At 37.6% G+C, this 14,184-nt stretch overlaps 1 protein-coding gene across 24 annotated transcripts in view; it reads left to right on the plus strand.

The window, feature by feature from the left end:
• HDAC9 (histone deacetylase 9) overlaps positions 1 to 14,184 on the plus strand; it is a 472,156-nt gene that overhangs the window by 357,565 nt on the left and 100,407 nt on the right. For all 24 annotated transcript variants that reach the window (XM_065051253.1, XM_065051249.1, XM_065051254.1 and 21 more), the window contains 2 exons: positions 10,068 to 10,123; positions 10,366 to 10,453. In XM_065051253.1, coding sequence (XP_064907325.1) covers positions 10,068 to 10,123; positions 10,366 to 10,453 — 144 coding nt within the window. The remainder of the gene's footprint in view (positions 1 to 10,067; positions 10,124 to 10,365; positions 10,454 to 14,184) is intronic.

Raw genomic sequence — 14,184 nt, forward strand, 5'->3', positions numbered from 1 at the left:
AGAATCTTTGGATGACAAAAAAAAAATGCCTTCCAAGAATTGTGTGTAAGCTATAACAGCTCTGCAACATGTAAATAGCAGTAGAGAAACACACCGTAGTTTTTCCCTGAAAGTTTACCACTGTGGATTGCTATCAGATGGTGCACAGTCAGCTTGGTGTCATCTTAAGAAAAAAAAAATAAATTATGAGGCAGGACATACTGATTTGTTCTGAAATCCCACCGTTCTCTGAGAAGAGCTGCATGTCCTGAAGTTCACAGCAGCATACTAACAATACACAGCAACGACTTCCCACAGGGCAGTGCTGCAGATTGCAGCAGAGGAGGCAGTGGATTGTCTCCCCACTGCCCTGGAGAATCACAGATGTCCTTTCCTGAAACAGACACAGAAATATTAGCATAACCTCAAAGTAAAACTATCTGGCATAGACAAAGTCTGAGACAAGAAGTTGCAGGAATGAGAAACTGAAGTAATTCATTTAACAAGTGCTTTTCTGATATGAGAATTATCAAATTTGTTGGCATAGCTGGGTATGAGCAGCCCAAATATTTCTTACAACTTGATGAATCAATATGTATGTTTTTAAAAAGTTGAATATGGTGTTCTTAAAATGAATATAACAGTTTATTTTACGGACATGAATTCAATTAATTTAAAAACCAAATGATTTACAATACTGAAGACAAATGTCTTCACTGCCTATCAAGAGTGTAGAAACAAACATACAAACATAAAGTGCCCTGTGTTGACTGGCATCTGACATTTAAAGTTCACTTCAGGAAGGACAGGACATTTCAATTTCTAGGTCTCTGTTGATACTGCTATCTATTGCACAGTGTGATAGCTGCTAAGAGAAGGGTTGAAACTACAAAATAAGTTATGAAAGTCTGTGGAACAACTGAGAGATTCACTGCAGAGCTGGGCATGAGTCAAACTCATAAGAAAGGCAGAAGGTTCTTTACTTTGTTCTGAATTTCCTGAGACTCAGTCCCATTTCACACAGGTCTCATCTGAGAACAGCAATATTTTGTTCATCTGATTTGGACAGTGTTCAAAAACTGGCCAGGAGTTAAGAGTTCTCTTCACTGTAGTTCAAACCCCTTGTGAGACATCAGTTTTCTTTTATCTTGACTAATGAGAAAAGCATTAATATGACAGTGCTAACCGTGTAAAACAATAGGGTTTACTGAAATTCTGCTGCTGCTGTAATAGTAAATTACTGTAGGGTTGCTTTTTTAAAAATCAAGACAAATTGTGCCTTCTCTCAGGAGTCTTAATCTGGATATTGTTATTATATCAGTAAAAAAAATAAGGATTTCGAGGGATTGGTTAATAATATAATGAGCACCCATTGAGACCCATTTGACACACATCTGGGATAATATTTATAATAACAGAGAATAAAGATTCACACCACTTAAAAATATAGTATGATAAACGTGATGTTATACTGAGTTGAATTAAATGCTTTTCCTTTTTTCATTGATTTATTTACATGTATGATGAAAGTCATCTTGGCAATATTACAATAGGAGATGAGCCTAAAGATTGCATGAAGGTCACCTTTTTTTGAGATTTTTTTTTTTAATTTAGGAAACCTGCCTATGCATGGTGAGGTATTTATGTTGTATGGAATAAGTGCCACAGCTCTCCTGTCTAGCTGTTTTTCTGTAGCTGCCTTTGCTCCTTTCTCATTTCCCCAGCAGATTTATGTAAATGGGTTTCAATAATCTGCTGTCTGACCACAGATCTTTAGAAGAGTGGAATGTGCGGAACTAGGTGAATATAATTCCACAGCAGTCATTAGCTATATCCATTAAGTAAGTTTAACAGATATGACACATCTTATGATATATTCCTTGGGGCTTAGACAAGAAATCAAGACAGTGACCTTCATATAATTTCTTGGGTGCAGTGTAGCTTGTGACCTTGGCAATCTATGAATCATTGGATGATTCTACGAATCATTGTCTGTAGCTTCTGCCTAATGATCATACCTTCAGAAAGAGTGCCCTAACAGATCTGCATCTGCACAGAGGGCATCTCTTTCTTGGAAGTGTCTCCTAAGAATCTTGTTCCTCTCTCACATTGCCACAGGAGCGATGTTCTAGAAGTATGTTGCAAAAGGAGGTGGTGCATGTGGAGGCTTAGGCTATAACACACATCCTGTGGGACCTGAAGGCAGCTCTGTGACTCACAGTATCTCAGTTATAACAAAGCAGATTTCAGGAGTGCATGGTCTCATGGCTTGGTGACACTGAGAGGTGCTGTCCTGCCCTGCCTTCCCATTTATTTCCCAGTCAGGCCTGGCTGCTTCCCTTACATCGACTCTGATGCTCAGGTCAGTTCTCCTCCCCTCCCTATCAGCACACTGATTCTCTCACAGGCAGCAAGGCACAGAGCCCGTCGCCTCGCCTGCACCCGACTGTCCTACACAGCAGGCGCTGCTCTCCTGCTGCTGAACTGGATAAGTACAGAGTTCATCCAAACCGCACAGTAGACGGGTCTTAGAGGAAAATAAAGGAGGGTTTCTGCATTTGTGGTCTCTCCTGAGTTTCAGATTTCATTTATAACTTTTAGAGCTTGCAGAGTATCTACCTTCAGGACTCAGCTTGCCAAATTATTATTTTTATTGAAAGAGTTCAGGTTGCTGATATTTCCATTTATTAACAAAATGATTCATGGTTGTGCTGCCACCTTTTTTTGTTGCTTTATATTAAGTGTTTATTAAATGATTAATACTACTTTTAAGAAGTTGGGATTCAGATAGCTGATTATGTTAGTAAGATAATTTTGTGATAATTATACATTGTTGAATAATGTCCTTCAAAATATTACTTTTTCTTGTAATGGTTATTGTTTTTGTGTGCTGTTTTGTGAACATCAAGTGTGTCTTCTTTTCTGATAGCAAATTGTACATTTCTCTGGCTGTCCCTTGTTAACTTAAAATTGACTGGCAGAGAAAAAAAAATGTACCAGTGAAAAATACAATTTATAAAGAGTATACCTAGTAAGAACCTCTTTTTGTTATGGGAGATGACTTTGCATCATAATGGGCAACTCAGTGCCAGAGCAGCCTGTTGAAGTACTGAAAATCCAAAGGAACATTTCAGCCTCAGATGACCTCATTCAGTACTACTATAAGCTGGAATTATTTTAAGTACAGTACTAATAATAAGGATTACTGTCTAGTTGACTTTGCATATCCTTTAAATATGTCAACGTTGATGATAGTAGCACTCTGTGATAGAAACATGTAAGTACCATATATTTTTAATTTGACAAATATGAAACAGAAGAGACACGATAAACTGTCCAGAGCTGGTAGGATTTGTATGGTTATTCCCTATTTTATAAAAGTTTGAATTAATTAAGAAGCCATTTTGCAAAAGAACACTCAAGAAAAAAGACACATAAGTTAAAAGTGTGGTCTGAGACTGTCCTGAACATGCACTTAGGCTGAATCGAGTGAAGCACAAGCCCTTTCTCTGCCTCATTGTATGTATGTGTATATGTGCATGTGCACACATGTGTAGAGCTGCCCTATTGGTAGTTAGGGGTCATTTAACAGAATGAAAGCAATTGAAATTAGTTTCCTCCAAACCAGAATCTGATATGTTCCTGGGATGCTTGTTTCTGATATGTCAGGTTGAATCAATAACAAAACCAACCTCCTGCATTTGGTCATAGCTACTCTGGTGTCTTTGAACAATCCATGGATAGCTGAAGTTGAACTTGAAACTCTCATTCCAGAAGAGCTTAGTTGTTACTGTTCTCAAGGCCATTGTCACACCAGGGCTGTGAAGAAATCTTCATACAGTAAATTGTACTTATCTAGTCAATAAGCAGAATTAGCATAATCAACTCCCTAGCTCCGCCCCCCCACCCCCGACCAAGCTCTTAGTTTTCAAGTCTGAAAAGTGGTCTGTATAAAAATCACTCAACCATCTTTCACAGCTCTACTGTGATATTTTCTTAGAAAAAAACTTAAAAGGAAGTATCTTTCTGAAGACATAAGAATGAAAAAGAGCTGAGAACAAATGTCTCCCTAGTCCCACAGTGTACTCCCTCCAGTAAAGCTTCAGGCCAGCAAATTTCCATGCCTACCTGTGAGCAACAGCAAACCCCACGCAGCTCCTCTAGTTACCTGCAGAAATCTCCTTTCCTGGGAAGCGCTCTATGCTTGGTGCCTCCTGGACAGTCCTTCTCCTGCAGGCTCTGTCCTGCCCTTGTTTCTAACTCCCTATCCCTAACTCCCTCTGCCCTAAAACACCCTCCTTCTGCCTTAAGAAAAAATTCTGAGTGATGTGTGGCAGCCAGAGAATGAGGCATTTATTTCCATGCCCAGGCACAGCATTTTTAACAAATGAATGCTTATTTTACTAGTGTTACAGATATGCCTGATAAAAGCCATCAGTCAAGGTCTTTTAGATAGTAGTTTGTATTCTTTGCTTTTACAAAGTGACAAAATTACAAAACCATCTCTTAAAAATTTATCCCAGCAATTATGGTTATATTTGTAGCTGAATGACTATCATTATTTCATAGAGCAGTGCAACTTAAATTATATGTGCGGTACATAACTTACCTCCATGACCAGTCTGTTCTTAAAATTCTTTGCTTTCTTTCCCAATATAGTTAACACTAGTTGTGGCTAAACAGGCCATCATAAGTAAGTTAGCCTGCAAGCATCAAATTTTCATGTATGTTTTCTGATGCTGTCCTCTAAAACCTTCAGGAAAGCAGACAGGGAACTCTTTGTTTCCATTACAGAGTCAAATATTTAATGTCCATTTCTGTGTTCTTGGCCTCTACTAGCTTCCTCTGCAAGACAAAATGGTATTCCCTCATGTCCATTACTGTTTTCTTGGCAAATCTACATGCTGCTAATACTGCTCTGTTAAATCATGGGTTCTTGTTCACTGCATTCGTAGACCCCCAGGGCCAGATACTGGCTCCTGCTCTGGCAGTATGAATAGCTTGTAAAATTGTCCTAAACGGGTACTTGAGGATTGCCTCAGCCTTACACCACTCACGCTTATGCTTACCATCCCTGTTGGATGTCATAGCTTGAGATCATGTTACAGCGTAAGTGACACTGGTAAGAATATGGTCTTCTTCAGGGTACCAGTCGCAAAGGGGTTGTTGCAGGTAGTTGAGACCTGAGCTTTGTTATTGTAGGAGTTAACTAAGCCAGAGATAGCAGAGTTGAAGATGACACAGAGACTATTTCAGAGGTTACACCCTGTCAGATACACTGTATGGAGCACCTTTTAAATGTAAAGAAACAGGTTTTTAAAATAATTTTATGAAGATAAAAAACGGTGTATCTGTAAGATGTAAGGAATATAAAATCTGACAGGAGGAATGGATAAATTTCTGCATAATAACTAAAAAGGTTTCTACAAAGAAACAAAGTATTAGCCTCAGTGATTTACTTCTCATTCTGAAGCCTGTGCACATTGAAGCAAAAATAAAACCTTTCCATTAAAAACAAGTGAGTGTCCAAGAATGCCATTTTTAAGCACAGCTAATTTTAAGAGCTAAGGGCTAGATAGGTTAAGGGATTTAGACATGTAGAAAACAGAAACTTTAACAGCTGACTTTAGGAGCCTACTGAGCTTCAGGTGTGGAATCCAGACCCTGAGCTGGGTACCTGGTCTCCACATGAGATTCACAGAGGTTCCTGAGAAAGCTGTCCTTAACAACATGTGCATCTGCAATTAGCTAGTGCATGGGACACTGTTCTTCTGATAAACTTGCTCATCACTAGGGGTTACACCAATTTTCCTGAGAGACTTTTTTCAAACTTCTGAATAGAATCACAGAATCATGGAACAGTTGAGGCTGGAAGTGACCTCAGGAGGTCACCTGGTCCAGCTCCCCTACCCAAGCAGGTTGCTTAGAACTATGTCCAGATGGCTTTTGTATATCTCCAGGGACAGAGATTCCACAACCTCCCTGGGTAACCTGTTCTATTGCTCAGACACCTCATGGTTAAGAGCATTTTCTTACATTCAGATGGAGCCTCTGCTGTTTCAATTTGTGAGTATTACCACTTGAATGGTTGAGATAGATGACATTGCTCTTTTGTACAGGGGTTTAAAACTTAAAATACAAGAAGAGCTTCAATTTCTTATATTTTCAGCTGGAAGGAATCCATTTCAAACTCCATATAGAACTGTTTTATCTTAAATTTGAGATTAGTGGTGATGTTTTGTCCTCTATTGAAGGACTGCTACTCTGCTGGAAATAATTAAAGAGCCATAATTTGAATAAGAACTGGAGAAGAGCGTGACTCTAGACCTATTGTTAGAAAACTAACTCAGACTTACAAGATGTGTCTCAGTATCTAATTTATGGACCACATAATCTAAATACACAAACAGGTATGTAAAGAATACTTACAACTTCATCCTCATGTTCAAGCAGGAGTTGAATCTGAGTCTTCTACCACTTCAGTAAGTGCTCTGGGGGTTCTTTGCTATTTCTTGCATGGCACTGGCTTTTATTGGAGTCAATTAAAAGACAGAGGATTTTACTGGAGTAATAGCAGGCTGAAGCTAGTATGCACAACTTCTCAGCCAGGCTTCTCAGCATGCCTGGAGTGCCAGACTGCCTGGGCTGCTTTTGGTCCACTTGGAACCTAAGCAGGGCAAGCTCCTCACTGCCAAGGAAAGGGAAGAGCAATTCACACCTTGCCACAGTCACTGCATATTGCTCTAGGGAAAAAATTACCTATGTCTGTTTTTATCTGCTTGTATCGTAGACACACAAGCGGAAATCTGCTGTAGACAGCCAGTCACAAGCCATGGAGTGATGACTTGTATTATGGTATTGCTTTGCGTACTTGTTTTGGAAAGGTTCAGGCAGAGGTATAGTAGATGCCCAAGCATAATATAGCCCAACACGCTAACCCAGCATACCACAGAGTGGAATCAACTGTACCACCAAAGACAAGAAGGCCACAGTAGGATGTATAGCTCTGTTCTTGGGAAATCAAGCATCTGACTACCTATTTGGAGTCATGAAAGAAGAGAATACTTAGCTTACTGCGGAAAATGTTAACATTTTTTCTCAGTTTTTGTTAAAGATCCAACTGAGTGGCTCTATCTGCAATGGACTTTCTTTGTAAATGAATTTGGGCAGGCTTCATTTTGTTCTTTGTTGAAACAAGCACAGAGTTTAGAATATCTCTATTCAGTCTTTATTCTTTATTCTCAAATTTAACTAAAGGTAATCATATAAAGGCACAGACATGAATCATTTTTCTAATATTCTTGTCTGTCAGTCAGTTTAATGTTCTGTCTACACATAAAGGTGTCTGTATCCTAGTATAAATAAGGCTCTGTACAAAAATGCTTTGAATTTATGTGTGTTGGCTTCATTTTCAACATATTGCTCTCTGTTAGTGTTTCTGTCCTTAAAGCAGATTTTTGCCTTTCTGTCTACTGTTCTGAGCTCACTGTCTGGTATTTAAATGTTGCCTAAATAAATGAATTCACGTTCCGTTGTGCTAATGTACACCGTGTTCCTGCAAAGTTTGAAAGTAGGAGAAATGAAGTGTTTTACCAATTACACAAAAATTGCTGTTAATACTATCCGGTAACTAGTCTTCAGTGTTTGGTAAAATTTGATTGTATCATATGCTTTATCATCAACATAACATATGGCATTGTAGTTTTTTAAAAAAGACCATTCCCCCTGTGAATACTGATGTTCTTGTAATGTAAACACATATAAAAATGGTCACAACACTGATGTGAATGCCCTGCATGGAGAACTGTAATAATTAACTTAAGCTCTGACTACAGAAATTATCTAACTATAGCAAAACTGGGCTTCCAAACAGTCTCACCAGAGTAAGGGAATAGAAAAGAGAAGCCTGTACTGTAACTCTTGTGTTATCAAAAACATCAGTGTTGAATTTTTCCATCTCTGTATTGTGCCATGAAATACTCCCAGAGAAAATCATCTTAATTATATTGATATTTTGGGAATGCTGATAAAGTTAGATGATAATGAGCTCTGAGCTGAGCAGGGGCAGCAATAAGCTTTGCACGGACTTTTTCCAAATACAGAGAGAACAAAATACAGGTAGCATGATGCTCTCTCTCTAGTAATACCCTCTTCTCTGAGTCTTCTTTCACTTTGTTATCTGTACATTCCTCATCATAAACATACCTTGGTTTTTGATAAATCCTACAAGACAATTCTTCACAGAATTCTTCTCTAAGTCATGTTTTGTGTGAAAAAGGAATGATAAAATCCCTCAGAAGGATAAGAAATAGGGCTTTGGCTAAGAGTGTAAAGCTGGTTTGGTTCTGAAGATTGGTGCAGTCCATAAGGCCTTTGTTTTGATGGTGTGTTTGATCTATAAGCAATTTATATTCCACTTCCAGGAATGTCTGCTGAAATATGAATGTATATATTTTTCTGTGTATGGGGTTTTTTTGTGTGTTTTTTTTTTTTCTAATATGGACATCTATTACAACAGAAAGCATGATGTCAAGTCCCCCAGATTCTTTAAATGTTGGCCAGAAGAACCACTCTTACAGATGTACTCCATTTGCATTATAGTTTAACTTTGCTGTTGTCTGATAGAACTTTGGCCACGCTCCACAAAATTTTGCAGCTGGCTGCTTGGATTACGTTTAGCAGCAAATTCTATGAGATAGCCTGGCAGTATTTGTTTATAAATTCATGCCAGTGAAACAACATAAGTAAACAGTTGCACAGGTACACACAAACACACATCCATAAGATTGTAAATAAACAGATTTCAAGATTTCACAGGCACCAATGTACCTCTACTAACTGTTATGTTGTTCCTCCTAATTTACACACACATGACTGAAAGTTCAGTGATTATCATGTTTGTTTCAGATGTGTAAAGGCCGAAACATTGACATTTAACTACCTTAAGTATATCAAACTGGACTACTTTAATACTGACTGTTAAAATATAGAAATATTCCATCCTTTTTCTTCCTGTCCTATCCTCTCTGAAAATACAATGCTTGGTTTGTCTTGCAGCCATACATACACATGGTATTTTTTGTGAGGCTGCTTGAAAAGACAAGTCTGACTGATATAGTAATGCACAGATTATAATTTCTTATTTTTATGAATGTGTTAATTGTCACTAATTTGGTGTCAAATATGTAGCCAAACAGAAGAGATTAACTGTGTTGAGTAGCTGAAATAAAGAGTGAAGTTGAGGAAGTAATGGTGTTACTCCCAAGTCTGACTGTTGTAAGAGAAGTTTGATACGAGACACTGTTTCATGAATATATCTGACTTTCTGAACAGAACTACCTTGCTAGTACTTATATATGTTCCCTTTATCTTACCCGCACTGAAAGGAGGGAAATTTCATTTCTCTTTTATCTTCAGTGGCTCTAGAGGCAAAAAATTCCTTGATCATCACTGATGCTAATACTGTACTTTCTGAAATTTATATACAATCCTAGGAAGTGCATTAGAAATTGACTGTAGGGAATCTATTAAACTTGTGAGTGTAGCAGGTTCCCAAGTTTAATTTATGGTTTGCAGAAATATGGGATATTCATTGTTGTCCTTATTCTGCTGTTAGGAGTGCATGTGTGTCTGAATTTATCATTTAGACCATACAGAAGGCAGGGTCAACACTGAATAATCATGTAAAATATATACCTCAAACTGCTTTTGTTTTGAAGAATCTCAAGCTGGAACAATGTAAGTTTACACAAACTTAGATCAAGAATGGATCAGTAGTCTCTGTTTCCTTTTAAATGTGAATTCTAGACAGCAGAATGAATAACTACAGCTTTCTCAACCTGCCTTTTTCCTCCTCTTTAGATCATGTTGTGTGTGTATGTATGTGTGTGCGTGTGTGTATTTATATAAGCTTATATGCCCCTGTTCTCAAATATATTATTTCTGGCAGTGCTATGAAAGGGTGATTGGACAGAAAAATTGCTCAAGAGCTTCTAATAGATTTCAATCCAGTCTGCCTGCTGCTCTGTTTTGCACTCAGTGAAGTATTTTTTTAAGCTGATAATTGAAAAGCTATCTTGTTCTTGCAGAATGGCTTTGCTGTTGTAAGGCCCCCAGGCCATCATGCTGAAGAATCAACAGCCATGTAAGTACCAGGGAATATTGCCCATCTTGGAGCACTAAGGTTACTGGCAATCACCTGCGTTGTGCATGTCTCTGAAGAACTGTAATTGTTAGCAGATGACTGAAAAGGCTTTCTAGGTACTCCCAGAAGCAGATTTATGGCCTCAGAGATCATATAGCATTTTTAAAAATGCTCTGAACATTATTTATAGCTGTTTTCCTGACTGATTTGCTTTCTTATTTCTGTTCTTCTCTATTCCACAGGGGGTTCTGCTTTTTTAATTCGATTGCAATTACTGCCAAATACTTGAGAGACAAGCTAAATATAGGCAAGATATTGATTGTAGATCTGGTATGTATTCTTGGCAAGCATCGCACTTTCAGTACATCTAGACTAAAGATAATGAATTTATATTTGTGTGTAAGACTTTCCTACTTTTAATACCTACAAGCAATAAAGGTGTGCATTTCCTCTGATTTTGAGAACTCATTAAAGCCAGGATGGTAGTACTGAAGCCGTAAACATCTATGTTTCGCTTTAATGGTGTTAACTGCAATTTAATGAGAAGAAGGCACAGATCAGGGCAACTTTTATGGTCCTTAAATGAATTGATACTTCCACTGTTAAAATAACCCTACAGAACCCAAGTTTACTTTTCCCTACAGAATAGAAACTTTAAATAGTTAGATGTGCTTTAAAGAATGTTGTTGCTTTGGTAACCAAATTCACCACTTCCCCCAGCTAGCAATGATTCGACTTGTTGTGTAACTTCGATATTATTAAACAAATCAACAGATCATTCCCTCTAAGAAGTTTTCAAGTCGTGTATGCCAGCTTTTGATGGTTCCCCAAAGAAAAGCTGCGTGATTAAAAATCCACTTCATTGGATTAGTCTTGTATTTTAATAGAAGGCATTCTTACACAATACTTAATATGTTTAACAAATGGAGTATTTAAATGCACATGACATTTGGCATATTGTCTATATTATTTTCATGAATAATGAATTGAGGCTCTGCCTTGCACTTAAAGGATCAGCCCAATGCACAGCCCAAGGAAAGTTGAATGCTGATTTATGAGCACCATTTTTGTTTTCCTACAGTTCATGAGGAGGTGTAATAGGGTGTCTGACAAAGCATAGACAGGAAATGAACCCTGGCATCAAAACCTAACCTGTTACATCTGCACTTAATTAATTTTTGCAGGTGATAAAAGATTTAAGAACAAAATATGTTAAAGGGTTTTTGAAGTGCAGGGCTTAATAGTCTAAATCTTGTTCATATCTGCACTCATAATTAAATCTTATAGTGAAGTCATGGCCTTACCATCTAGCACTTTTGTTCAGTAAAACATGCGTACTGGCTGTTGAAGAGAAGCAGAGAGAGGGGGAGTGTGGGAGAAGGCATGGCAAGTGAAATATGAATGGCAGAATGAGTATGTGAGTATACGGGCAGATATTCTTAGAATCTCTTTCAAATATTTCTCAGAGTGTTCTACTATCACTTAGGAACATAATTATAAACTGCAAGAAACCAGTATTTCTGAAAAAATCACTTCCACTCTATGTTGTAACTGTTTGCTGATTTGAGTCTTACAGTTCAATGAACTGCTGGAAATGCTGGCCAAAAGTATGTGTATTCTTGTTTTTTATTAAGAAAAAACTATTCAAAGTTTGCATTTTGTGAATGTTTTTAAGTCTTTTTGACTGTAAGTGTTACATTCAATTGTTGGGAAAAGAAATCACTTCCATTTGACCTACTCAGACAATAAGGACTTCAGAATTCAGCTTCAGCTTTGCAAGAGAAGGTTAAATGTGCAAATCATTACGTGTGCAAATGATTACCTATGAAGCCACCTATCCTTAGGAAAGTAGACAGGGAATGCTCAGCTTCTCTCTGGCTTTGCCCTATTGGCCAGAATAACTCAGCTGGTGAAAAGGGAGAAATATATGGCTGACACAGATTACTTAATTCCTGGAGCACTTGCATTCTGGTCCCTAGTCTGCTCCAAGATCAGTGCAATGATGTACAAAAACTTGTATGGAAAATTACTTATGTATGCAAACTATAGTTAAACAACAATCCAAACTGAATGAATTAACATGTTAATAGTGATATCTTGATGATCACCAACAGAGAGTTTTTGGCATTTGAAGGAAAAAATGTGATTACAGATGTCAGACTTGAAATTAACCTTTAAGGCTATATTTTGATAGTGACTAGTGCAGCAGGACCCCATGCTGGTTGGCAGCTATGTGTGTTACTTCAATGTAGATGTTAAAAAATAATATTTGATCCCACATATTAAACTGTACTCTGGTTACAAATTAAGTGTAATCTTCATATCTGCTGCATGTATTAATATGAAAATGCTTAACTTTTAAAAATTTTAATCTTTCCTTCATTTTTTCTACACTGAAATAAAAGACCCCTCTTTCCGCTTTTCTTTTCTTATTCCACCATTTGAATAAATCTCCATTTTGAACTGACTTATATGCCCTGAATACATTTGATGTACTAAGGGCAGAATATGAACATGTTTCCCACATGGTAACATCCGCACTCTTAAACAGCACTTTCCTTTGTCTAACTAGAGAAGTTACTGCTTTTCAAAACAAAGTAACCCTTGGTGAGATTAAAATCTAGACAAGAAAGCTAGCTTTGGGATTTGAATAATCAAAAAAAATTTAAAAATCGCTCTGTATTTCCATTTAATATTTTTTCCTCTTATTTGAAAACTGTTACAGCAAGAATGTATCTAAAGCTCCAAGTATGAATTGAAAAGAAAGACTAATTGCAATCACAAAATGAAGTCCTATTATGGTTTTAGTCATACTCTTGCAGATATATCTATATGGCCAACATAACTTCTCAGGTTGTTGTTGCAATCCTTGTTCCAAGTTCATCAATACTTGCATGTATGTCAGTGTGATCTGGGTCTGTTTTGGAGTGAACCAATTATTTCTGTCACAGTTGAAGACTGGATTGGATTCTGGGTTTAGTCTGCATTCCAGATTTTACTTCATTTGCCACTCAGAACCCTCTAACACTACGTTGGCTGCCTTCAAATCTCCAACACCCTCACACCAGTGTGTGCTCCCTTGCACCTCCAACATGTGTTGCATTTCATCTTGGCATTAAGTTGCAGTTGGGCTGTAACTTCGTCCTCATGTTGTTTCAAGTACTTTCAACTGAGAAAAGTAACCATTATAATATCACCCCACAGAGGTCTCAGAGGAGGTACAAGTCAAGCACAATGCAGTACAAGTAAGACTCATTCAACACAGAGAGTCCTGAACAGTACGGATGAAAGTTGTACACTGCATTGGCTGGCAAAGAGCATGAGCAATGGGCAGTGCTTGCTGTGCCATTGGTATTGTTCAACTAACCTGAGCCTTCCTGGAGTCTAGGCATCCTGAGGAAAATGTGACCACTGTTCCTCTGATACTAAGTTTAGTTCAGACTTCATGGTGTTTGTAAAATAAATAAAGTCTGGGTGAGAGTGTTGTCATTCAGAGTACTTTTTCAGTCCTCCTTCTGAATTATCTCTTTAAATCAGAAATTTTAAAGGGATAGATTAAAAGAGGAGAAGCACATACCTGTAATTTTTCAGCTTCTTACAAATGACAGCAAAGAAACTTGAGAAAAGACTCAGTTATCTGTTACTGAAAGGCAAGTGGGCTTTCCATTTTCACTTGTAAAATTTCTTGTGTGTCTAACCACATAATACGATAGTAGAACTGTGAAAACAAATCTAAAAAAGAGGAAAAGTCCACATCATCAGCCTTTGTTGTATAGACATATTGCCAGCATTTATTTTTCAGTATTTTATTTAATGACAGAATTTCTTTTCACTGGCATTATATAACATTTGAAATATGGAGACTGGCCAAGGCCACTCCTTGGTTGTGGAAGGCACCATCCTATCTGCCAGATGATTTAATAACTAATGAGATCATATTCCTATGTCTTCAACTGTTGCCGTCATGATTTTGCAAAAATGAAGTATGAAGTCCTTTCCGCATCTGGCATCTCTTTTGATGTGGATCTAACTGCTGAGGGACTGCTAACTGAACTGAATGT

This window comes from Columba livia, chromosome 2, assembly GCF_036013475.1.
Source record: "Columba livia isolate bColLiv1 breed racing homer chromosome 2, bColLiv1.pat.W.v2, whole genome shotgun sequence".
NCBI classification, from domain to species: Eukaryota; Metazoa; Chordata; class Aves; order Columbiformes; family Columbidae; genus Columba; species Columba livia.